This window comes from Periophthalmus magnuspinnatus, chromosome 5 (genome assembly GCF_009829125.3).
Source record: "Periophthalmus magnuspinnatus isolate fPerMag1 chromosome 5, fPerMag1.2.pri, whole genome shotgun sequence".
Lineage (NCBI taxonomy): Eukaryota > Metazoa > Chordata > Actinopteri > Gobiiformes > Gobiidae > Periophthalmus > Periophthalmus magnuspinnatus.
The window spans coordinates 31,334,573-31,361,933 of NC_047130.1; the positions used below are offsets into that span (position 1 = coordinate 31,334,573).

General features: G+C 37.2%; 1 protein-coding gene, 2 non-coding genes and 1 pseudogene across 4 annotated transcripts in view; 1 reads left to right on the forward strand and 3 right to left on the reverse strand.

Moving 5' to 3' along the window:
• Window positions 1–10,304, forward strand: part of rad18 (RAD18 E3 ubiquitin protein ligase) — a 24,311-nt gene extending 14,007 nt beyond the window's left edge. Inside the window, exons 10-13 of one of the 2 annotated variants that reach the window (XM_033967326.2) lie at window positions 1,859–1,975; window positions 3,080–3,194; window positions 5,868–5,912; window positions 9,994–10,304. In XM_033967326.2, coding sequence (XP_033823217.2) covers window positions 1,859–1,975; window positions 3,080–3,194; window positions 5,868–5,912; window positions 9,994–10,069 — 353 coding nt within the window. In that variant the 3' untranslated portion in view covers window positions 10,070–10,304. The remainder of the gene's footprint in view (window positions 1–1,858; window positions 1,976–3,079; window positions 3,195–5,867; window positions 5,913–9,993) is intronic. The other variant, XM_055221727.1, reaches the window with a different exon arrangement.
• A 10,198-nt stretch (window positions 10,305–20,502) lies between these two features.
• Window positions 20,503–20,575, reverse strand: trnaf-gaa (transfer RNA phenylalanine (anticodon GAA)). The gene has a single exon. It is a non-coding gene; the product is annotated as a tRNA-Phe (tRNA).
• A 691-nt stretch (window positions 20,576–21,266) lies between these two features.
• trnaf-gaa (transfer RNA phenylalanine (anticodon GAA)) lies at window positions 21,267–21,339 on the reverse strand. Its single transcript has one exon. It is a non-coding gene; the product is annotated as a tRNA-Phe (tRNA).
• Window positions 21,340–21,567: 228 nt separating this feature from the next.
• On the reverse strand, window positions 21,568–23,372 carry LOC117371632 (piggyBac transposable element-derived protein 4-like; annotated as a pseudogene).
• Window positions 23,373–27,361: the final 3,989 nt, after the last annotated feature.

Here is a 27,361-nt window from a genome sequence, read left to right on the forward strand (position 1 = left end):
GAGGAAGTCCAGGAGGTATCCAGAATTGATACCCAAGCCACTTCAGCTGGCTCCTCTTAACGTTGAGGAGCAGCGGCTCTACTCCGAGCTCCTCCCATGTGACTGAGCTCCTCACCCTGTCTCTAAGGGGGTGCCCAGCCACTCTCTGGAGGAAACTCATTTCAACCGCTTGTATCTTGTCCTTTCCGTCATTACCCAGAGCATAGATTACCCAGTCATTACCTGGAACATAGATTGACCGGTAAATCAAGATCTTTGCCTTTCGACTTAGCTCCTTCTTCACCACAACGGTCTGATACAGCGACCCCATCACTGCAGACGCTGCACCGATCTGCCTGTCAATCTCACTCTCCCTCCTTCCCTCACTCGTGAACAAGACCCCGAGATACTTGAACTCCTCAACTTGAGGAAGGGACTCTCCACCAAGCCAGAGAGGGCAAGCCACCTTTTTCCGGTCGAGAACCATGGCCTCAGATTTGGAGGTGCTGATTTTCATCCCAGCCACTTCACACTTTGATGCAAACTGCCCCTGTGCCTGCTGCAGGTCCTGGCTCGAAGAAGCCATCAGGACAACATCATCTGCAAACAGCAGAGATGAGATCCTGTTGTCCAAAGGGCAGCCCTGGCAGAGTCCAACATACACCGGGAATGCACCGGGTCTGACTTACTGCTGGCAATGTGAACAATTTAAGTTATTTTAGCATACTTAAAGCCACAGCGTGTACTTTATAGCAAAAACAAAATAAATAAAATAGACTAGAAATGAAGGCATGTTTCTTCATTTGGGTTTGTTTATTGCACTGAAACATGTATTAAAAACATGTATCCTTACTCTAAGCTGACTCTTACCGGGATACGTAAAGAGTCCGTTGATTGTACAAATGTTGTGCTAGGTACAATTCAGCTTAGCTTCCCTTTGGCAATGGCATTTGAGAACAACATTTGAACCCATGTTGACATGGTGGAACAAGATAAAGAGCTTGTTGAAAATAACTCTGGAGCTAATTTTGCAATGGGTCGACAAATGACTGTGACTCAGAGAAGGTGAGCTCTATAAATACTGGCTCTACAGGCTGTGATAACCTCTCGATTTATCAGACAGGGATGTGGATGACTCACTCCGACGCAGACAATGGGGAGTGCAGACAGGAAGGTGAAGAAAAATAAATAAGCAAATAACTCTGCTGATTATTGAATAAGGCTCACTATTCAAAAAAGGGATTGTCTGGTATGGATGTTTTCTGCAGATCTCAATATGTGCCTTACTCCTCCTGTGGCCGATAGAGATGATTTTAAAATCTATAGCGAGGCCCAAAATTAATTAAGTTCACAAATTAACATTTCACTTTTGTAAAAATATTAACTAAACTAATATTAACTTCTAAAGTTATAAAATGTTTAGTTGGATGTTTGTGTAAACACACAACCCCCCTGCTCATCTGTTTCTATTTTAAGTTACTAATCTGTTTAAAAAAGACACATCCGATACATTGGAATAAGGGCAAAAAGGAGACCGGGACATCTTAGGAAAAACATGCCAAACATAGACTATATTTTGTATATCGGACAGATTTCTGGGTTGAAGTGTCTCAGGAAATCCCGGCTACAAACTTTTATATGTAAAGAGCAATACTAAAAACAAAAAGCACAACTATTTCAAGGTTGGTCTTTTCATCAGTTTTTCCCCCAAAAAGATTCTGCATGCTGATTCTAGAAGCAGCACATCCAGTGTGTTTCTTCAGGCATGAATTCATAACAGTACATATTTTCTGAAGAGGTTTATTTCCACTATAAAGGTCTCTACCCTCTCTTAAATGTTTGTGCATATTGACCTGCTGCTGTGTGCTCTGTTCCACAGGGAAGCAGCACAGCGGGGACTTCACTCGTCTGATTGCTCAGGTCCGAGGACGCCTGCATGCAACCAGGCCAGCAGAGGTCACTGCAGGGCGAAAGGAGGCGCACACGCCCACCCAAGGTACAGCCCTATACATTGGCTTGTGCTGTGCCAAGATCACCTTGAGCAGTGGTAAAAATAAATATACCCTTTAGGATGAGAGAGATGTTTGTAACTTTGTATATTGTTCTTCAACTTACTGTAATTACTTTCAAAGTGATGAAGCAAGGACAGTGGATTTAAAAATGGAAGCCATCTGTGAAACTGTAATAACTACATGGAGAAAACATATTTTACACAGTATTCAACAATGAAGCGTTTAAAGTCAAATACTAAAAAAAACACTTTTGATGCCACAGTGGATGAAATTGTAAATAAAATAATAATAGTTTATTCAATAGTACCATGATCTTATAGTAGTTATGGGTTTCAAAATGATAAAGGTAGGACCATTACAATGATTTAAATATTATATCCTTTGAATGGTAAAAAGTCCCTAAAAATGTTGCATATAACTGGAAGCTAAAACATATGAATGACATCATTCAGGAGGTAGGGCTTTGCCAGAAATGTATTTAATTGATGAATCGAATTTTAAGTTCAAATTGATTTGTTTGGAAGAAAATTTTATTTCCACCACTTTTGTGCATCGGAAATCGCATTTTTTGTTTTAACAATGCTTGCAAAACATTTTTATTGGAGAGGAAAATTGAAAATCAAATAGATAATGTAATTTCTAGAGAAAAAAACTACAATTTTATTTTTAGACAAAATCACCCAGCCCTATTAGGATGTCAAATTTTGTTTTATATATGTGATTAATTGGACAAAAGTTAATTTCAATACTGTATTATCTTTTTTTTTTTTTTTTTTTTTTTTTAACTATTTTAATAGTTTAGTTTTAATTATTATCTGGATATTTTTGACGACCCATAGAAGCATATATAACATTAAGACCCCATGGTGTGCCTAAAATGTGTGGTCATATCATACATTTATGCATATAAAGTTGAATTTCTGAAAAAGGATTATCATGTTTTCCCTATTAACAATATCATAGGATACTTACTTGCTATTGGTTATTATTTCAAAGGCATGTTCATTGATCAATGTGCTGTATTGTTAAAATAAACCAAATTTCCTTATTTCCTCTGTCCTATGCTGTTTTCTGTCTCTTGTTGACAGACTCAAAGGGAACCATTACGATCGACGCAGGAGACAGTGCTTCTGATGAGGAGCTGTGTTCTAGGTGTGTTCTCCTGTCGTCAAGTCCCACAAGCAGTGAAGTGTCCGTCAGCAGGTGGGAATACAAATCTATACTCAAATGTGAACATTATATAATTATGTTTTAGTTAGTTTTTCTTCTTCTTTTTCTTGATTTTCCTTCCAACCAAAAATTTTCAAATTTAACTTACCTTATTTTATCCGACTATAAGTTGCACTTTTTTTCATAGTTTGTCTGAGGGTGCGACTTATACTCACATGCGACTTATATGTGAAATTAAAATATATAATTTCACATCTTCGTTATTGTCACAGTGGCAACCGTGCGAGGGCACTCTAGACTTGTGTACCAATATCTACTATTTCTGTACCATTAAATTTAAAATTTCAACATTACGGTAATTTAAAAGACATCTGAGAAAGACTGTACAAAAATGCCCCTTAAAAGAAAATCTTATTCTGCTGAGTCTGATGACAGCCACGCAGAAGAGGAAGCGGCGCTTCATCTGGAGTTGACGGTGTAACTGTTAATATCTTACGTTAACATACTAGACACGTATTCAGTTCTGTCTATGCTTCATGTAGCTGAATAAATATAAATGTGTTACATTAGTGTGTTGTACTGATTTTCAGCCTGTTTATCTCTATTTTATTGTTATTGTTATAACTTGCCATCAAAGATAAAATGTCTGTTCTTGATCTCTTGGTCTCTTGTAAAATAAATTTCACAAAATATGACTTATAGTCCAGTGCAACTCATATATGTTTTTTGTTCCATTATTTATACATTTTTTGGCTGGTGCGACTTATAGGTATACGGTATATTCATTTATAGTCTCTCAGCTGATGATAAGCAGTATAAAGTATAATATAAGTACATATATTATACTATTCTCAATCACATTCCAGCAACTCTTATTAACTACTTAAAAAGATGAATAAATAAATAGTACATTAAATGAGTCAGATTTCCTCACCTAGTTTTCTCAAACCTTTGAACAACTAGTACATGTTAAAAATGCAATAGGTTTTTAGATGTAACCTGCGTGAGACTTTCAGTCCTTGTATTTTGGTCTGGGGGAAATTAAATTCAAGTCCATTTCAAGTCCATTTCCTGTCCATTTCCTGTCCATTTCTTAAGGCCTCATCTCATAATTAAGAAAGTAGCTATCTGAGCGCCCAGGGGCTCAGGTACCTGCTGCGCGAAGAGCTGGAGAAGCTCAGAGTAAATGTCAATCCCATGTGGACAGTGAGCCAATTGGATGATGCCATTTTTCCCTTTGCTCATACTAGTGGAAAATTGTAATCCTCCTAGCACTGAGAATGAGAGGATTCTGGTGTTAAGATTGAGTAACAATTGTTAATTAATGCTAATTCTTAATCGTTTTTACAAGCACTTTACTTTAGTCTCCATGGTTATTTTTTCTAATTTGTGTTTAATTGAGTCTTTATCTCCTTAACCCTCTATTGTATGAGGGGAAAAAAAGAAAGGAAAACAAAATCACCTGGTATTTTGTTCAGCGTTCTTTTGACCATGGGGCTGAAAACAATAATGGGAAACATTGTCGGTGATATCTCACCTGGAGATACCATTGCCCATGTTGATCTTCCTATTACCATAAACATCAAACCATGCTCTCAAAATATGTGGGCGACTGATTTGACCACTCCAAATATGCAAATGAGAGAACTTCCTCCCGAGACCGTGTCTTCTGTTTCCAGAACCTCTGCCTCCTCCATGTGTGTGTCATGGTCGATTACACAGAAAAGCACTTCTGCAATATGGAAATGAATGTTTTAGCCTGCACATTATATGATAATAATGATATACTCTGTGTGTGTGGAGTGTAGAACTGTGTAGGTGACTTGGGTTAAGGGCTCAAAAACTTACCTTTAAAGCAACTTTCCATCGGGGGAAGGGCATAAAAGATAATGTATTTCCTATCTATTTTTCAAGTGGCTGCGTCTGCACATGCAACTGTAGCCGCAAGCATAAAATCATCCTTAGAAATTATATTTTGAAAATTCTTGCTTCCCTCATATATCTATAGCTGATATTCTTTATAGCTGATTTCCAGGGTTAGCGGAGTGCCTCCAGGACCAAATGTGTGGTCTGTCTAACTGATCAGGTGTAACATTATTATGTCCAGCAGGTAGTTAGAAATGTGAAATCTCTCCTGGCATCTGTTTATGGGTGGGCAGCAATTGAACAAGCAGAAATATTTGACCTTGTTTGATGAGGACAACTAGCACTTAACTGCAGGGGGTAGATTAAAAAGGTGACATTGAATAGTTTTTGTTATGAAAATCTTTTTTCAAGGGGCATAATTTCACATTTTATTAAAACAAAAACACATGATAATAATTGTGACTGAGAGGAACATTCATTTGCCTACTTACTATACTATAATTTCAGCCCTGGATTTCCCAGTCTGTACTGAACAAAGGGTAGCTGTTGACTTAAACTATTACATCTGGAATAAGCTGCGCTCAAAAGTAAACACACCCTAAAACATTCTTGGTGTCTCTGTAGTCTAGTATAATAAATACTGAGAGTTTTCACACTTGGGGGTGCCATATGACCACAACAAACAGGCTGGTGGTCATATCTTATTGGTCTTTGTCGGTCTTTGATTTTCATGATTTGCAGCCTTGCACAATGACACCTGAGATTACAATCATTGCCAAATACTGAAAATTCAAAATCTCTATGAATTGTGAATGTTTTTTTTGTTTTCCTCCTTTGCAGTTCCATCTCTGACATCTTTGGTCCTGAGCCACCGCGAAAACCTGAGTGAGTTATTCTGCTGATACAATGATGAATGTATTTACTTGGTCATCTTTAGATACTTGGAGTTCCATATTGATATATTTGACGATACTATATGTAGCTGGCAAGAGAGTAGGTCAGTGAATATTTCCAACAAAATAGTTTGAACCTAGATAAGCACACGTCCCAGAGCTTACATAAGCTTATATAAGCTTTAATAACCCTGTGGCTTTTGGTGTCATTTGTACAGTCAAGGCAAAACATTGGCTTAGTAGTTAAATATGTGCAATAATACACACGGTGTAAAGGGAATCAGCATGGTCCAACTTGCTGACCTTTTCGTATTTTCTTGCATGTTGTATCTGTGTGTGTTGTTGTATAAGCTTCTGTATGACTTTGCTTGCATCTGCTACCAATGCTTAATATTTTGGGGGTAAATCATGGACTATAAAGAAGTGGACTGAGTGTGACATCACCCATAGCGTTCAGCTCCAGCCAAATGAAGCTCATTGAGGCTAGCAGTTATAGGGGCGAAGCTGGAGCCGAGTTCCACATTTGGAATTTTTTCTTCCATCCCTGTTTAGCAGACAGCAACACAGTCAGTCAAACCTGTTGCTAACGGTAGTGAGATCGACCTCGAAGAAAAAAGGCCCCTGATTTGTGTATTATTAATGTCCATATCCTGATTCACAGAAAAAATTGCAAAATAAAAACACCAGGATCATGTAGAGTGGGTTAATATGTTCATTTTAACCTCCTGAGACCTGGTGTCCTCATCTGTGGACAACACATTTTGGGTTGTTTAGGCCACAGTGCAAATTTTTAGAAGAACAGCAACAAGAACATGTTCAATTTTGAATATTTCTAAGAGTTTAGAATATTTATTTATTTTGTTTATTTTTTTTATTTAATTATTTTTATTTAATTATTTTATTTTTATTTGTTATTATTATTTTTTTTTTGTATTTTTTATTTTATTTTATTTACTTATTTTTTTATTATTTTATTTGATTAAAGCTCGGGTCTCATGAGGTTAAGACCAAAATGATGAGGCCTACCTTAGCAGTTACAGAGAGAGGAGTGACAATTGAATTGGCGATATTGGTGAATTGGAGCACGCCCACGATCACTTCCTACTTGGAACGCGGCTGCTAGCACGTCAGTTATTTCCATTTATATATACAATCTATAGGGGGGGCACGATAATTACTATTTTGACTCAACGTTCAATATATGCTAGATGGAATAGTTTTTGGGAGTCAGTATTTATCATGTGTAATTTTTCTTTGTACTAGTGGGGTATTTTTTGTTATTTTTCTGTGCTGTGATAAGATATGAACTGAATAAATAACTTCTATGGCTCAATATAGATACAAAATAACTACTTAAGTGCTTAATTCTGCTATTTATTTATTGCAGTTTGTGATTTGTGTTTGGGATATCCTGCCTTAGGGTTATTGCATCAGTGGCATAAATTAGTTTCAGTATTATCATTTATTTATTTACTGTATTATCAGCACAGCAGTGAGAGGGAATAGGGGCTATAGGAGAAAACAGACAAGTCTCAAATGCAGGACTTTTTTCAGGATTGTTCAAAAATGCAAGAATCAATTGAATACAAGTCTGAAGTTAATAATGCGAGAACACTGTTATAACATGGTCAAAAGCTCAAGGTCAATTCCATCTTTGTCCCCTATGTATGTATTAATAATAATGATAATAATTGATTTTCTTCTTACCTCACTTACCTTATCTTACCTCACCAATTATTAATTATTTTGGTGATGTTTGTCGATCTGCTTTTAGGCTAATCTTTTATTGTATATTAAATTCACAAACATGGGATGCCCAAACTGCATTTTCGCATATTTTTTTTTCTCCTAATGGAAGTTGATGGCCTTCTTAAATGTGAATCAGTCATGCCCGCACACGATCTGCATCCACAGATAATCATCACTTTCCCAAAAAAACTTAAAGTTAAAAAGTGCCGATAAAGGCGTTATCAAAACCTGGCACTTTCATAAAATGCATTTTATCCTAGGAAACCATTGCTTTACAGTTGAAAATGACTACCAATAGGGAAGGCGGAACCTGTTTGTTGTGGACAGCAAAGACTCTGCTCTTCATCTCCTCCTGGTTGACCTTCAAGTGAGGTGGACTCTCAGCCCCCAGCTATTTTTGGTTGGCATCTTTTTAGTATGCTGTAGTTTCACATTTGTCCTTGAAAAGACTCATTAACTCGATGGAGAGAAGTGCATGTGCTTTTTGCCAATATGTAAGAAAAATCTAAACTCAATCAAGGTTAATTTAAACCCTGTCTATCAAACTTTGTTCAAGACACGCCTAGACTATGACTATCCGTCTATTAAAATGTACCACCAGACATTTACTCATTGAGAAAGTCTGGCACAAATTCCCATAAAGTTGTCCCTTTAGTCTGTGTGGTTCATAGAGATGCCAGGCCTTGTCATCGCCTACAGCGTGATGTACAATAATTATCTGCTGAAACACTTGATCCGGCTCTTAACAGCCTCCACATGTACAGCACTGCGGTCTAAGAGCTCCACTCTGCTTTGTCCTTTAGAGAGGATCTTTTATTGAGAGTCCACCACTTTAAGTCAAGGGTGACACTGGAATGGCTTTGTGACTTGATGGTTCTGTGAGCATTAAAAGGCATTAAAGATGCTCCAATACAGTTTTTTTTTCAGCCAATATCTGATGTTTGTCTTTCTAGTCTTACAAAATCGAATTTAACTGCTTCTTTCATTGCAATTCTATTTACATTTAAAGGTGCACTATGTAACTTTTCATGTCGACGTTCCAACACCTGCTTGTCTCCACGGAGATCTTTAACAGTATGGCAATAAATGTATCTAGCTCCATGAAGACAAGCAGGTGATTCCACAGGGCCAAATTACAGGTCTGTGAAGAGCTAAGCAAGTAAGAATGCTTCTGCAAAAGGAATCTGGCAATAAAAAACAAAATGTCCATTTTAGCCCTGGTATAACCTCTTTGTTATAGTTGGGTTTAATCACAATTTCAATCAGGTTTTTGTTCATGTTCATTTGAGGTTGACCTGAAATCAACATGTTTAGGATTAATAACAATATGAAAATTGGCTATAGGATATTGAGTATTTTCATTCAGCAGCAAACCCCTGTGAATGCTGGAGCCACTGTTAATTCAAGGCATTTATTTCTGATCCATTAGGCGGCCTGTTGTTTGAGATAGCAGCCCAAACCGTTTCTCCTCTGCAGTGAATAATAAGCATGGATGCCTTAATGTTGGCCTGTCTGCACACTTCACCCTCCCTCTGTGCAGTGTTCGTCTATTTTCTGTGCATTTGGTCAAGGAAAAAGTGCAAATGAGGAAGAGCTCACTGATGAGCTATTATTGTTTAAGCTGCTAGCCAGGAAGAATTTTGTCATTTCAAACTGTACATTAGTAATGTGTAGTTTTAGGCAAATCTGAGATGAGCATATATGAGGTAAACAACTTTAATTACACAGCATCTGTAAATAAAGCTGCTCCTAATTAGTTTGATACTTTGACGAGATATTCTTTAGGCTCTGGACTTTCTAGTCGTGTCTTGAGCAAAATGTAAACATAACCAACAATTAAACCACCTGTGAAACTGGGACTAAATAAGACTGCACTGTAGTCTGGGTGCTCCACGTACCTCTGACGTGATGTTTTTTGGGGCTTGGTATCTCAACGCTGCAGATTTTAGCTTTGACCTTATCACAAAAGGAGTTTCCAGTTGACAGTTTTACAAATGCAGACTCTTGAACAGTAGGTCCTAGATATTCTCGTGGCATCAAGCCACACTCTGTCAGCCTCACTGTTATCACATACTTACCTTTTCTGCTTTTATTTTATTAAATTTATAAATATACGGTACACTAAATATATAGCAATATGTAATATATGTATCAATATGACTGTATTTATTTATTTTTTTACAGCCATGTCTGTCCCAAGATAAAATTAATATAATTTTACTTTATACTAAGGAAAACCATTTTATAATCTGTACTATTGATTTTATTTGTGTAAAATGAATCTAATCTGTAATCTAAGTGTCATCTCTGCTAATGTTTTACAGGGCTGTGGAGACAACACCGTCCAAAATGGGAAAACGTCTCCGTAAAAGTCAACGCGGAAAGACATTGGAGACATAATCAGTGCTCACCCAAATATGAGGCTTCATGTAGCACTGTCAAAGTATGGACATTTGCACAGTCCTATCTCATTTCAATGGCTTCTAATAAAGTCGTCAAGGAGTTAAGGAGTTGAGTTTGTGCCAAATAATGTCTCAAGCACTGTTACAAGCTGCTTATGATTTAGGAAATCTCAATATTTTGAAGACTTGAGAAGTACTTCTCAAAATGATCTTGTTCGAACAGCTGTCAATGCAACACATGTTTTTAATTGAACTCAAATACTTTTGTCACTTTTCTTTTACAATTTAGTGATGTGTTACTGTATGTCTAAATCTCACTGCAGATGGTATTTTAGTCACTTAATTTTCAGTATGAATAAATATATTTTAAGTTATTATCATTATGAGTTGTGAGTGAATGGCCTTGTGACCTGGGATATATGTTGCCTGAGCAGCCAGTCCTTTCTGCATTTTGCGTCATATCATTCAGAACATATATCTTTTTTACCTGAGATAAAGAGAGTTGATTGTACAGAAATCATGGTTTGCATCCTCCTGTCTCTGTCAAGTTTTGTCAAAGCGTGTGGTTCTGGCTGGTCAGGTAAGGGCGTGTGTATTCCAGACCATACATTAGTTTTCATTGGGCTTGGCCTTTATTGGACAGGTGTGTGAAATGGAGTGTAGAGTGGGAGAGACGTTCAGTAAATTTCCACAGCAAGCAGTCCATACTGGTCAACACTTTTTCATTATTTTTTCTTCTTTGTTTCCATGATTATTTGCATTGTAGATTTTCAGTGAAGGCAAAACTATGAATGGGTCCATTGGGAATGTAGCAAACAAAAAAGCTTGTTTTAAATTTTAAAAAATAGCCACCCATTGCTTTCAGCTAAGGTTTTGCACTTTTGGCATTCCTTGTCTCTGATATGGCACACCTGTCGAATGAAAATCAGCAGACTTCATCAGGAAGCCCATTGAGTGAAGGCCAATGATTCGCATCACTCTCAAAGCAAAGGGTCGCTAGTTTGTGGATCTGAATATAAAATATATTTGCTTAAACTGTTGAATTAGTTACCCTTTTTTCTTTGCTGCATAGTTCCATATCTTGGTTCATGTATTTGATGTTTTTAGTATGCATATAAAATGCTGAGTAGGAAACATAAAGAAAGGGGAAAAAAACAAAACGGTGTGTCCAAACTTGTGTATGTGCTGCAGCCTAGACCACAAGACTCGTCCAGCATTTATTACCTCTGTATTTGATATAAAAACATTTTTTCCCATTGGTCCTTATTATCTGATGTGGTATTTTTTCAAACCTGTTTCATAACAGCCAGACTTCCTATTGATAACTCTAAATCAATGAATGTCATCTCAACTCTATTTCTTTTTTGCTTTTGTAAAGTTCATGTCTGCATTAGTGAGGAGTGTAAACACTGGAGATTCCCTGATCAGTGTTTGTGTGTTTGTGAGGACCTGATCCCAGTCAACACGTTTGGGACTGGTTCATGATTGAAAGCAGGTTTTGCCTGGAGCCTTTGAGCAACGCACTGACTGTGGGGTTGTCGGTTGTAGGCGAACCATAACAAGGCGTGACTGCATTTGGCTGCATTAGTGACTGGATGTTGGTGCCCTGGTTTGAGAAAGTATCACTCTCGTGTTATTTGTCTACTTCGGGTCAAGAGGGATATGTGTGTATTGTCTAACACATGGCAAATGGATTACAACCTCCATAAATCTATATCAATTACATGGCATCTCTGCTAGAGTGCTTTTACCTGTATCTCACATGCTCTGTACAAGCACTAAGAAACTATGACCGATGGTAATTTTACGCTCATGTACAAGATGGATTACTTGAAAAAGATGAGGCTGCGACCTACAGGGAATAAATAACCCTGAGAGGATGGAAACTGCATGATTTGCTCCCAGACATAGAGACCAAAACCAACAAGCTGGTAAACAAGCGGGTAGGTAAGGGTGTCTTTAAACTCTGGTACAACATTGCTCAATCTGACATTTGGTTTAGTTTTGATCAGATATGTGCATACGTTGTTATTATAACTTCTTGAGCTAGCTATCAGACAAATGAAAATGAGGCCCCTTCCAATTATTTGTGGGTTTCAGTTTCCCATTAAAATGAATATTTTGAGGAATTTTCTCCATTCAAAATATACCGGTAGTTTATTTTGTTAGTAGTAGTAGTAGTAGTTTTTCATCGTTCTAACCCATGGATAGGATGATTTTGTCTGCCTCCTCCGTATCTATTTCCCTATTTTCTAACACTACAACAGTATAAAAACAAATCAATGCAATAGTCCTACATTGTGCTGTTTCCTCTTTCTTTGCAGTGAGAATGAATGATTTGTTGTGGATGTTTTTTAGGCCAGTGGGATTCTTATTGTGTGGCTGAGTGAAGAGGGTGGCTCTTTGCACTGGGTTTTTGTACAGATCACATGTGGGGTTTGGGTATTGAGGTCTTTTTCTGGCATGATTTAATATTCAGGACAGTTTTGTTTTGTGTGTTTTCAATGCCACTGTAGAGTTGTCTGGGATTCAGAAAACACTTACTATACTTTACTTCACAGAGTCACCTTAAGAATTCAGATGGGCATGATTGACAGGTGTATTAGCCAATCAAGGGCATGAATGGTCCATCTGTATCAAAACAAAAAAGAGAGGGTAGGCTAGACTCAATTTTTGTAATTGAATAAAGCAATAATTGTTAAGATCTGTACAGAGTAGGACAGTGAGCAAGGAGATAAGGGGTTAACCTACAAGAAAGAGAAAATTGCACAATACCTTAAAAAAACAAGTTAAAAGAAAACTCAAAAACTTGTCAACTTTTATATTCATGTCACATTCTTGTATTTATCTTGTTTGGCACAGATCGGTGGCCTTTGAGACTGATTTGGTGCCCATAACAAATATCTATGCAGGAGCTGAGCAAACTCATTATAATTCATCTTTGTTCCAAATATATCCTTGGATTATGAATATTTTCTCTGTGATTATTACACTTCACGCAACATAAAATACAAAACAACAGCATGATGCTATTTTAATAATTATACAATTCTTCTACATTTGCATGACTTTTCACAATTCAAAAGATATAATATTTTGATTTGAATGATTAATTGCTATGGCAACGGTGCTAACATTTCATCATCCCCAGATAACTTTCGCATGACAAAGTGAAAGTTACATAGTTGTGTTAAGTGCTCTCCGTTATGAGATTAGCTTCAGTCCATGAATCCCTGTGGGCAAGTAATAGGTGCAACTTGCTCTTGTCAACATTAAGATTTATTGGAAAAGTTTCTTCCATTACCACCAACTTATTCTGGCATTATCCTTGAAAGCATTTTAATGTGTCAGTCAAGGCCCATTTCATTTAAGTATAATCGATTCCTCTGAGATTTCTGACTGATACGGTAAACAATGACATTTATAAGTTGTTAAATCTGTCTAAATGTTTTGTTTTGTAAGTGGAGAAGGCTTTATTACAACACTGACACATTTCAAACTAATCATGATGAAATGTTTGCTGAAATGATTTATGCTTTGGATATTCTTCTGATTTTGTTATGTTTTATTTTAATTGGAAAGTCAGACCAAAGCAATTTGACTTGTATGCAAATAGCAAACACTTCCCAGGCCATCTGCTGAAAATACTTATTACTCTTGTGTACAATTAGCGGGTAGAGTTGCAATGTGTAAAGGTTATATTCATTACCTGGCAATGCTAAATTAAACAAATTGCTGGACAACACTAATTAAGGAAATCAACGTGGTTTTGCTCCCTGGACTATTTTAGCTCCAACGAACGGCAATTCTCTTATCATCTTCTATGTTGACTTTGGCACCTCCTATACTGACCCTATAATAAAGAACATGTTGTAATGTGAGGAAATAAAGAAGGATTGACATAGGTACACTTGACAGAATGAGAGTATTTACCAAATTTGTTATTGAAGTGGGTGTGCAATCACAATTATTGCAAATTATGTTGTTAAAGTCTGCATATCAGTCAAAGTATTATGTTTCCAGATGGCCTGTGGCTGTGACTTCATGTTCAGAGCATGTTGGATAAATCTCTTGAGTGGCATGCGTCTGTCTGGACCTCTCCTTTGGGAAGAATTAAATCTGGTCCAAGTGCATTACTGACAGTGGCACTGACCTTTAGAAACTTGAAGTCTGTAGGGGTATTGTGTAACAACTGAACCTATTCACAATACACTTATACAGTTTAGTAGATCTATAGCTGGTTCAGGTCATGTTGTTCTTTGCTATGGGTCCCAGTCCACTATGACCCCTGATATTGTACTAATGCAGCACCTGTTACTTCTATTTTCAGTGATATGACTCTGCAGCAAGTACTGCTACTGCTTTCTGTTAACTTTATTGTTAACATTGCTACTTCATTGCAATCCTTACTTACAATCAATAAACTGATTATAAACTGTTTATTAGCTAACAACTTAAAAAAAAAAAAAATACAACCTACTTTGACAATAAATCAGGTTAATTATGATTCATTTAAAACTAACTCATGATATGTTATTGTACAAGCTGTTTGTCCCATGCACCTTTTGTATTTCATAGGGCAGAGCTGTTTTCATAGTGTAATCGCCCCGATAGCAACTTTAGCGGTTAAAAGAGGAACAGAGCAGAGCTGAGCCAGTTAGTCCAGTGCAGACCCAAGTGCGTTTTATTTCCACCACAACCATTTACAAAAAACCAAGGCACAAGTTTAAAAGAATCATCATTTGCGGTACCTGTCACATGCAGCACCCTCTCACGTAGCCACTGAGATTTTTCCTTTTATAGAGCCTCTCCTTAATTGGGTGAGCCCATTCTGTATAACCGGTAATTCTTTTCTCAGATCCAATTCTGTTGTTAAAATTCAGCTCCAATCTATCAATGTACGAATTTATTCAATTAAATTGTCAATTAAAATAGAGCTCCATTTAAATTCAATTATTTTAACAGTGGAAAATAATTACATTACCAACAAGCTAAAATATATAACACCCCTCCTTCTTAACCCCCAATGGTCTTCCCCGGAACCTTCTTAAGGTGCTTCGGCTCCCCGGGGACTCATTTGGCCGAAACACCTAAGGCAGACCACATGGGTAAGTTAAAATTCTCACAATTCAATTACAAACAAGTCAGTGCTACACATTTATCAATAAAACATTTGAAACATTTGTGTATGTCCTTTTCTTCCTGTTAGCCTCCATGATAGTAATGGACTAGCTACATTACAATAGTCAATGACAAACCAAACTGTAAAGATGCTTGATCAGATGGAAATTTCATAAAAAATGAGACACTTCATCAGATAATCAGAATTAAAGTCTTCAACAGTCTGCTTTAGTTTCAAATCCAAAAAGTTCCCATGTAAAAGTATAGTTTAATATGATTTGCTTATATTTATAATTGCAGAGTTTCCGCCTGTGCTCCAGAAAAGGCCTGTCTTTTATCTCATCCCGCCTTCTGCTGTGACCCAAACACACTTGACCTCACATTTCAAACCATCACTTAAACACCAGCTCCATTAATCTCCTGTGTTTTTTTCACATTAGAGCTCCTCCTTTGAATGTGTGTGTCTGGGGCATTTCCCATGATCCTTTGCCTGTGTCACTGTTTCTTGTTTTAATGTGACATCAGTTAGCGAGGGAAGTGTTTGCGACACAGTTAATGAGACAAGGAGGAGGTTATTAGAGGTGAAATCTGCTCTTGTGTCTGCCTTTTTAACATGTGTAATTGCCTTAAATGATTCTCATAAGTGTGAGGAGGCTCATGGAGAAGAGCTCAGCACGAGTCAACTGTAACTTAACATCTGAAAAATAAGAGTCTTTTTAGCTGTAAATCACACCTGGTCACATTAAAAAAAAAAATTTACTCTACAGCTCATATTAACAGAATAACTCCATGCCTCATTTTAATTTCTCATGTAAAGTATAATATAAAAAAAATAAAATAAAGGTTTAATTGTCTTAATGTACACTGTACTGTGTGTTGAAATTTATGAATGAGCTACAAGGACACATGCATTTCCTTTTAGAAATGAAAGTCTCTTTTTATTTATAGTAAATGGTAAATTGTCACATTTATATAGTTCTTTTCTACCTTCAAAGCACTCAGAGCACTTTTGATCAAGGAACCACTCACCCCCTCACAAACTAAAACACACACACACACACACATTCATAAACCAGTGTATGCAGACACAGGGACGAGGGAGGTACAACAGTATTCACCTGTGACAGCTGAGAATGAACCCCCAACTCAACCATCTATTGTTCTCATTAAATCGACATATATATCTTATGAGATTAGCATATTAATATACATTTGCATTTACATGCACAGCCCATATAGCACAATAATGAATTATTTGCCTGTATAGAGATCAAATGTCATGGATCAGACCAGGGAACAAGTTGAGATGTGTTAATTCCATCTACATATTTGGAGGGAGATTTTCCATTGCGCTGCTCACAGGATATTTGAGTTGATTATTTAAGTTGTAGAGCAACAGCAGATCATATGGAACACAGTGTACACAGAGCCATAGATGGGAGAAATCAGTCAATTCTTATCTCAGGACCTCAAAGAGAAACACAGGATTAAAACAAATGGACTCTCTCTTTCAGCATACTTGAGGGTAATGGAAAGTGAAACACAAAAATAAAAGGCAGCAAACCTTAACCTAATGTTTTTATGAAGAGCATTGTAACCTCCAAGGCCCTGATGGTTTTGGCAAAGAGTGTGTGTCCACTCTACACTCCTGTCAGTCACCTCTTGGCTGTTCTGCCCTATAAAGCCAAAAGCCAAAAACATATATCTGACTAAACTTGCACAACGTTTGTGCCTGGGCTCAGAGCCAGCTCATAACAATAACTTCAGGGTCTTATCGTCTCAGTACACTTTCATATTTCTTTGCTATTGCTGTTATATTTTTTTTGGTTTAAATTCTATGTATATTTCAAATGTAACAACTTGGTTTTCGTAATGCAAAGATGTCGAAAGTTTATTACAAAGATCTATAACTTCCTTTACTTCTAATTGTGTGCTGTTGAAGCAAATCTCCACAGAGCCTGTGCCTGGATTTTTGTTTGTATTAAAGTGTGCACTAATAAAAGACACAAATTATTCTTCTAGGTTACCTAAAATAGGCTTTGCATAACCTAAACTTTAGTACATTTAGCGCATAAATCTTACAGAGTGAGTCAACCATCCCTAGAGACATTTATATAAATCAACATTTGCGATCATTGGTGTAACAAATGCTTATGCATTTCTGTAAACAAGCAACTGTAATCTATCACTATAATAATAATTATCAAAAACTTGCTGGGGAGCTGGACTAAAACAAAAATGCAGAGGTCTGCCTTAAGGTCACAAGTTTTGAGCATTCTGTTATGTGGACATGGTCTGGTGGTGATGTTTACATTCACAGTTTATAAATCCATAATCCAGTTTTAACACTGCCAATAATGGATGTACACACAAGGAGCATGTGTGTGACAAAAAGAAATCAATCAATACATTAAAAAAAGATTCCATTAACAATCTCCTGTTCCTGTTTTTCTACCTCTTGCTTCCTTATCCAGCCTTGGTTGATTTTCACCTTTAATGGGTTTAGTGGCATGTAGAACAGCTCCTGAGAGTACGGCACACAGCTTACATGCTCAAGTCAATTATCCACTGACCTGTCACTGTGGAAACACTATGATCCTGTGGACAGGCACGGACCTGTCTTCACACATTCAAGATACAGTTTTAGCTCCGGATCAACTGTTTTGAGAGGAAACTGCACAAAATGAATACACTAAAAGTTAAATGGAGTGATATTCAAAAATCAACTTTAATTAGGTCTGTAGTTACTTGCAATTCTTTCTCAATTCGTGTTGCTTTTATTTCTTATTTTAAGTTATACATTGCTGATCCAATTAAAAACAACCTGAATAATGCATGATTCTGGACATTCAGACTTAGACAAACTTTATTGCCAAAGGGAAATTACCCTCACAAATTGCATTAAAGGCTAATAGCAAGAGCAAAATAAGAGTAAATAAATAAATGGTTAACGAGAAATAGGCACCTGCTTCTGTTTATTTACGACCTGCTGCTGAAGAGACTAGATAGACCCGGTGAAATCACTATGTTTTAGATGGGGTCCTGCTCTAGCCCAATCTCCACTGACACCCTGTTCTCCCAAACCACTTCCTGCCTCTGCTCCACATGACTCAATCAGAGCAGGTGAGCGCTGGCAGGCTCACAATTTGTCAAATATTATGAAACGACCTGCGGCAGCTTGATGTCTCCCTCTGTGGTGCACTAGAGGCAAAAAGATAACTACTATTATTGGATGCTCATAAAAAGTAAACATTTCCAAACTCTTAATGCACAATGTTGTCCTTGTCATTCATGGTGGAGATACAGACGTCTTTTTCTCAGTACAACTCTTCAGGTGATAAACTTCCAGACTCTTATCCAACACTTTAATCTTTTATCTAAAGTCTGTCTTCAGGGACAAATGGATGACGAATGTCTGGAATGTTTTCTGACAAATAAAACTCCTACGCTTAACTTTAACCAACAAAAAGGCATATAGATATAAAATAAAAATACAACTGACAACAATTAGGGGCAGCAATATAGACTGTGCTTGGCATCTGGAGTTAGGATTGGGTGATCATTTTCACCAGGATATTGTGTACTCTCATTTTTATTGTGATGATGAAATCTGGAATAATCTGAGGTAATAGATACAACATTTAATTGTGTTATGACAGATTTGTTGTATTCTCCTGCGACATTAAAATTGTTGGAGCAAAATGAGAGAAAATGACTTACTGAGTCACTATTGACGCTAATTGCATCTCATTCAACCACTAGACTATTTTTAACCTCACTATCCAGCATTAGACTGGTGATATGAGACTGATATATCCATTTTCAAAAATGGTGAAAGGCTGGTTCAAAATGAAAAATGTCTTTATGTCAGAAGTTTGGAAAAACTCAGTCCACAGTGAATGAACAGTCTGTCTCTGAACCCACCATTTTCATATCCAAACCAAACACTTGGAGCTCAACCCTTTATTAAAAACCTGCTGAAGACAAATGCTGTCGTTCACTTGTGAAAATGCTAAGTTGTGTGAAAATGAGAAACATAAACAAGGTAAAATGCAGTTTCTTAACCCCTGTGGATCTAATTTAGACCAACCATAGCCAGAATGTCATTTCATTGCCGCCACGGTTCACACTGAGGTACACTGACGTCAAACTGCTTTTACACGGGATTTTGTGAGTTTTGTGCTGTGTCTGTGTGAGACAGATGGAGTAACTTCTATGTGGATATAGTGTGTGAGTAGCACATATGCTGAAGTCATTGTGTGCATGTTTAGGATGGATGGTATAGGAGCTGTCTGCCAGCTCCACAGGGACACTGTAATGGAAGAGTTTAAAAAGAGCCCTCCTCGTTCATCACAGTGGGACCACCTGACCTCACTATCTCCCCCTCACCAATAAATGACCTGGGATGTTCCTGGGATTCATTTATCCTCCACTTTTCTTTTTTTTTTTAAACAAACAATGCACTATATTTATTATATAGTGCATACTGAAATCTGCAGTTGAGCGTCACCTCAATTCATTTGTAAAGGTTTTAGATAATACTAATAATAATCTAATAAATGGGTTAGAATACAGTATAAAAGAAGGAAGAACTCACATTATCTCACAATGCTGAAAAGTGCATTTTTGTACAGCATGTGGCAGCCCTAGCCCAACTAGTGCAATATAAGATAAATAAGAAATGAGCAGTGTGTTCTAAATCAATGCTGCTTATTACAAATGCATATCTAACATTAATAACAGCTGCACCAGACGCCTTTTACACACTTTACATTCAACATTTATATCAATGTAAATCATATCACTACATTTGATGGAGAAACAGAAATGAGAGAGGGATGTCCCAGCTATAGGGACTCTTTATTACAGCCCCAAACACTGATAAATGAAAAGGGTCATGCTGAGGTTAATGACACTGCACAAAATAGTTGGATTTGTCATTCGTCACTATGACTTCCTTATCGGATTGGTGGAGATGGATTGAGCTAACTGATCTGCTGTGGAGGCCCATAGCTGAGTATAGATAATGAATGATTATATGAATTATGTGGCTCCATGTGGATTTCACTGTAGGAATTTAACACTGGTACATTTACACCACCAGTAAAATTCACACCTAAATCTGATTATCATCTCAATTCTGAAATATTTCAATGCAAACCGTAAAATCTGATGCAAGTAGCTTATCAGTGTCACCATGATCAGCGTACATGTTTTTTGTTTTTTTTTACCATGGATCAGACCGGGACAACTGAGGGACTGCACAGACATATGGCCACAGAGAAATTGTTTAAAAGCATTGCACCTTGCTGCCGAAACCCGGGATTGAACCAGGGACCTTTAGATCTTCAGTCTAACACTCTCCCAACTGAGCTATTTCGGCTCGGTTACTGTGCTAACCTACTGGGAAATTTTTGGTTATTTTTTGACTATATGATAAGATTTAAGCAGTAAAAGGTTGAATTAATAACTTCTATGACTCAGAAGTTATCTATGACAGATGCAAACTGAGTACTGCAGTGTTTCATTCTGCTGTTTATTTATTGCAGCTCATGATTTTTTAACAATATTGTAGATTTAGAGCAGTTTTTGTATTTTGAATCTAGTCTTGGGTTATTTTGACATAAATTGGTTTCAACATTATCGGTAGGTAAGTAATAAAAAAAAAAAAAAGAAAAACAAAAGACAAAAAGTTGCAGGAACAAAGACGTTTCGCTGCTCATCCAAGCCGCTCATCCAAGTCACTCATCCAGTTCTGGTAAGATTGCTGGTGGACACTGCCTTATATCTATGTGGAGGGAGGAGCTAACTACACTGAAACTCAAAACACCTATTGTTTACAGTTTCTGTATGTAGGCTAGGTCTATTTAACAACAACAAGTGTGCACTGTGACTTGTTGTACTTAACATATTCATTAAACTCTTTAAACAAAAAACGAAACGTCTTCACTCCGACAACTTTTTGTCTAGTGGACAGATTTTACTTATGGCTTTTAGCATGGATCAGACTGGGACAACTGAGGGATTGCACAGACATATGGCCAGAGAAATTGTTTAAAATCATTGCACCTTGCTGCCAAAACCCGGGATTGAACCAGGGACCTTTAGATCTTCAGTCTAATGCTCTCCCAACTGAGCTATTTCGGCTCTGTTACTGTGTTCACCTACTGGGAAATTTTTCGTTTTAAGCAGTAAAAAGAGAAACAATAACCTTAATTTTAACAGAACTATTTAAGAACAATTTTACTCTGTTTACTCTTCACACTTTTTTTTATTATTTGACTTGCTCCATTTTCAATGTTCATCATGTTCCATGTTCTCCACATGATGGACAGAATGTAGTTGTGTGCTTTTTTCAGATGTAATTCTTGCATTTCACACAACAGGTACTTGTTTTATGTCATCTCGGGAGGGACAGACTTGGCATCTTTTCCGTTTCTTCACACCTGTATCCAATGGATCATTTGCAGATTGGTTGGGTAACGTGAGCTTGACTTTTTCAATGACAGCTGCAGCTGCTCGGGTTTTGGGTGGCCTGGATCGACTCTGCATCCTTGGCGTGACAAGTGCTTTGCCGAGTTGTTCCAGGAAAAGCCGACGTCGAAACAATTTGCCGGCATTCCATTGTTGGTTGATTTCAGTCCACAGGACATAGACATTGTACGCAGACATGTCCACCATGTTGAAGAAAATCACCAAGGGCCAATGAGCAGTCTTGCTCTGGCAGCTGTATGTTGCTATGACTCCAGATTATCAACTCCCCCTTTGGTGGATTTGTAGTCCATGATCATTTGTGGCTTCCTGTCTTCTCTTGTGCTCAGAGATGCATCAGTGTGCATTGTGCTCATTACAAGAACATTCTGGTTTCTCTTTGGGCAGTATGAAACAACTGTTGCTTTCTCACTTAAAGCAAATATTGACGAATGCAGAGGTCTGCCCTGCACCTTCAGAATTTCCTTGGGAAGTTCTGGCTTGTTTCTTCTGACTGTTCCCAACATAGTCAGCTTCCGCTTCTGAAGTTCATCGCCAAGGTGGTAGGATGTAAAGAAGTTGTCACATGTGATGTTGTGACCTTGCAGCCCTTCACTCATCTCCAGCACGACACACATCCCCTGATTCTTCTCAGGTGCTTCTCCAGGTAGTTTTCCTGTGTATACTTGCATATTCCATGCATAGCTAGATATTGCATCACAGGCTACCCATAATTTGATGCCATACTTGGTGGGCTTGTTAGGCATGTACAGGCGAAAAGGACAGCGCCCCTAAATGGAACAAGGTGCTCATCAATGGTAACATGATGACCAGGATTGTACATCAAAGGCAGAATTTCGACCCATTTATCTCATACATCTCTGATCGCAGCTAATTTGTCTCTTTCACATCGACCAGCTCTAGTGTTGCAGTTGTCAAATCGGATCATACTAGATATCATGTGGAATGTCTCCAGAGACATTGCGGCCCGAAAGACTGGCCTTCCATTTTCTTCAGACTTGCAGTTGCTTCTCCTTTGACCTGTACACTCCGGCTAATACCAGAATTCCAATGTAAGCTTGCAAGTCAGTCTGATCCAGTGGCTTCCATTTCTCTTGAAATACACGCCTCCCCTCCAAATTGGTCACGTCCAGTATTATCTTCTCTATTGGTGGGGATATGAAGAGCTGAAATGCTGATTGAATATCATCAACTTGTGTGACAGCAAATCTTGTGGGACCGGGAGTCATTTTGATGACATTGAAAGATGACTGTCTACCTCGACTTTGGTGGGGTGATGTTGACCATTTTATCTTACCATATTTAGATGCCCATGTATCCTCTGTGGATGATGATTGCTGCATTCCTTGGTCTTCATCTGATGGAGAGACAATGGCAGACTCGTCCTCTGAATACTCCTCATCAGAGGAAAATTGACAATCTGGATCATCAATAACATTGTCCTCGGTCTCTGAAAGATCCTCTGCCTCTGAAATGTCTTCCTCTGCATCACCATCCCAGTTCAATATCTGTGCCAAAGTTTCTTGAACTGTAAAACTTCTGGAGCTCATTTTTGGTGTGTTTGCCAAGAAATGAAATGAGAACAGAGACAGTGAGTGACAAGGACAAGGGCGAGAAAGTTCCACCTCTACTTGCACCTTTGTCTCAGGGCACACTAAACAAAGTACATCAAAGAAGAGATCATCAAAAAGATGTTTATTTTGGATCTGAACAGCTATTTACCCACATTACAGTGTCTGGGTCAAAATGACACAAAACATGATCCTTGTATAAAACTCTGCACAGACATACTACACACCAAAGAGTCCAGATTTTACACGAGTTCATGACCCAAGATGAGAAAAAGTCACAGAATTATAGGAAGAAAAAGAATGGATAACCAGTACTTTGGTCAAAACAAAAACTGAAATGGGACAAATTGACCCGTAACATAATACAAGGGTTAATTTCATTTCATTTTCTTTTTCACAACCTGCACAGATGGTAACAATCACAAAGAAATCAGATTACTCACACCAGATGCAACCGTTTACATGGCACTTCAAAAATCTGATAACTCCAGTAATCTCTAGGTAATTTTCCAGTTTTTGTGTGCACTGTGCTTGTAAACATAGCGACTGAACACATTTACTTCTGGTATCTTCCATTGTGGCCCATGTTAATGCAGCAGCCCTTTAGTTGGTGTATTTGTATGACATTATTAGGCCTGTATTCTTCCTGTAATTAGGTATGAGTCAGTGTAATATTGTGTAATGTAATTTGTGGCACAGAAATGACTTAATTTGCCTTACCAGGAACAAATAGAATGAAGATTGAGATGTTTTGAAATGAAACTGTTGAAAGAAATCTATGGGTACATTATATTAATAGCCTCCATAGACTTTAGGCAGTATTGACCATAGTATTTGCAGTAGTTCTTTTAGTTGCATTGTTTAATCTGATACTGGATAATAGTGCTTTATCAGTGCTGAGAAGCTGAGGATGATGTTGTGTCTCAGACTAAACATGATGTGAAATTATTGGCTTATTTGTAAAGAAATGACAGGAAATTCATTCAAATTCGTTAGGCTTGTGTTGCCTTGTGCTGTCTGTTTGTGTGACTGAAAAGGCGTATCTACATTAACAGCTGGTACAACATCTCATTTTATTAAACTGTCAAAACAAAGAATTAAACTTTTTAGATCGCTGGAAACCTGATCGTTTTAGTTTCAGGCTGGTGAACATTGTCTTGTTGATGTGGCAAGTCACTGATTGTGTTGTCATATAGTTTCTGCTGTTTTACTGTTTGTGTCTGCCTCTGCATGTAAAAGCATTAGTAGTATGAACATAAACTACATGTTCATTGTCATTCATGGCCAAACGGGCTGCTACAATATTAATAAAAGATGCCACCAGAGTCCTCCTTAACTTTTCATCACTTTCATAAAAAAAAAAAAAAAAAAAAGATAAATAAAAACTGCTCCCACCTGCTCCCGAAGGACTCACTATTCACCCCAGACAAAGAGTTTTTGCTTTGGTGAAATCTTGAAGGCCAAGAGACAGGCTCATCTCTTACTTACATGTACTCACATTAATGATAGAAAGTACTTATTTTTATTTATGCTATATTTGTGCTTGTTTTCTCTATGTAATCCTGTTTGAAACTGTACCAATCAAATCCTCTACATTATGTCAGTGTTTTTAACTAGTGTTTAAACTAGTGAGGTGAATGCATAAAACATTATCCTAACTTTGTAAGAATGATACCTGGAAAGTTCCATCATTTAAAATTTATCAAATTAAACATAAAACGCTAGACTCTCTGGGTCTTGTCAAGTTCACATCAAACAAATAGGACACACTGCTCAATAAATGGCAAAATTGGGGAGCAGGTTAATAATAATAATAATAATAATAATAATAATAATAATAATAATAATAATAATAATAATAATAATAATAATAATAATAATAATAATAATAAAAATAATAATAATAATAATGGATTAGCCTTATGTGGTGCTTTTCCAGATGCTCAAAGATGGTTTACTATTTTGTGCATAATTCATTCCCTTCATACTTGGTGGTGGTGAGTTACTATTGTAGCTACAGCTTCCCTGGGTTTAGACTGATGAAACGAGGCTGCCAATCTAGACCATCGCCCCCTCTGACCACCACTAACATTCACGCACACACCACTTTCACCACTGGCGCCCACAGTGGCACCTGGAATTCCCATTGGTCCGCCAGGCCCAGGTCCAGCACTGGTTAGTTTCTGAGATCCATCGAGATCAGGGTTTGACAAGGAGTTTTGGCCAAGTTGTTACGTTGAACATACAAATACATTTATTCATATTGTCTTCATAGACGCTGTGAAGAAATATAATGTATAAATTGGGGCAACAGTGGCTCAGTGGATAGAGCAGTGTTTCTGTCATTGTGTCTGTAGACAAGACACTTGCCTAGTATGAAAGTGGTGTGTGCGTGAGTGGTAGCAGCCTCACTTCCGTCAGTCTGCTTCAGAGTAGCTGTGGCTGCAATAATAGCTTACCACCACAAGTATGGAGTGAATGAATCATAACTGCAGTGTGTGAGAAGCCTGTAAAATAATAATAATGGTTGTCTTTTCAATACCTGCAACATGTGTTTGCCATCACTGACATTTGTTTATGAATACTAGCACATAGGACTGCATACTTTTAGAATAAATTTGACATTTTATTTATTTATTTTTTTGCTATTAGACTTCAGATACATGTTAAGTTTTGAGAGATGATTGAAATATGAACTGATCAACTAATACAATAATCACATGAATTTTAGCACGTTTGAAAAGGTCTAAACTACAGATACAAAAGGATCTTTCAACAGGATGTGTTGTTCTTTGCCAATGATTGTATCTAAATAATTTAAGCTTTTGTGATTTGATAATTGCTCCAATTCAAGTTGCAATATTGAATATATTGTGTTTGTCCCACCACAAAGACTTGTTCTCCTTTCAAGTAAACACACAAATATCCAGACATTCTCAAAGTCAGTCAAATATTTCATTTCAAATGATACAAGCCAGGTTTGTCATCAGAAGGTGACCTATACTTGTTCTGTATGACAAATGTGCTCATGATAACCTCCACAGCACCATAAACTCATTTCATCGTGTCCTTGGAGAAACATGTGGCGCCAATCAAGGTCCCTGCAAGACGTTATTTCTACCTGTAAGCTTTGAACTGTGACACTGAGGCGCGCCGTTTCAGTGATTTATGCATTATACACTCACAAACAGGGACTTACCTGCTGTCGTTTTATACTCCAAATGCCTGTATAATGCTGCCTCTTCTTTCTATAGTGTAGAGGAATAACAATAATATATATGTTTGTTTGTGGGAATAATAGTTCTAAATCTTAAGTCCTCTGTCTCTGTTTTGATTCAGATCTTGTTTCTTCATAATAGCTACACCTCAATTAGCCTTAATAAGGCTTATGAACGACTTAATTAAGGATTTAGGGGTCGGAAGAGGGTTAGGTTATTAATTACGTATAAGGTTGAATTATTCTTAATAATCAATGTATTCATAATGAATGAGTTATTAATTACAAAGTCTTTATTCATACTTTATTAAGGCTACGACCCTTAAGTGACCCTTATACTCTACGACGGAGTATAAGGGTCACTTAAATAAAAAAAAAAATTATGCGGGCACTACGAGAAAAAAAGTTCTAATATTACGAGAAAAAAGTTGTAATATTACGAGAATAAAGATGTATTTTTATGAGAGTACAGGCTGCTGTGCCTGAATGAGTGACCAGTGCATTGTGTGTTATGGAGAATTTGGAGCATTTTGTTCAGATAAACTTTCAACTGGGGTTTACGCACAATGAAATACTGTGTCTTTTAGACCACCATCACCACACTATCATGAGTATAAGTACTTAGAAGGGACACTGCAAGTATTTGAGTTTGTTTAGTCGGAGGAACCAGACAGCAGCCTATATTCTCATAAAAATACAACTTTATTCCTTTTTTTTCGTAATATTATGACTTTTTTCTTGTAATATTACAACTTTATTCTCGTAGCGCCCACATTTTTTAAATTTATTTAACCCTTATTTGACCCTTATACTCTGTCATACTATTCTATTTGTATGGTCTATTGTAATGTATTTATTAAGTGTTACCAACATCTTTTTAAACAAATGT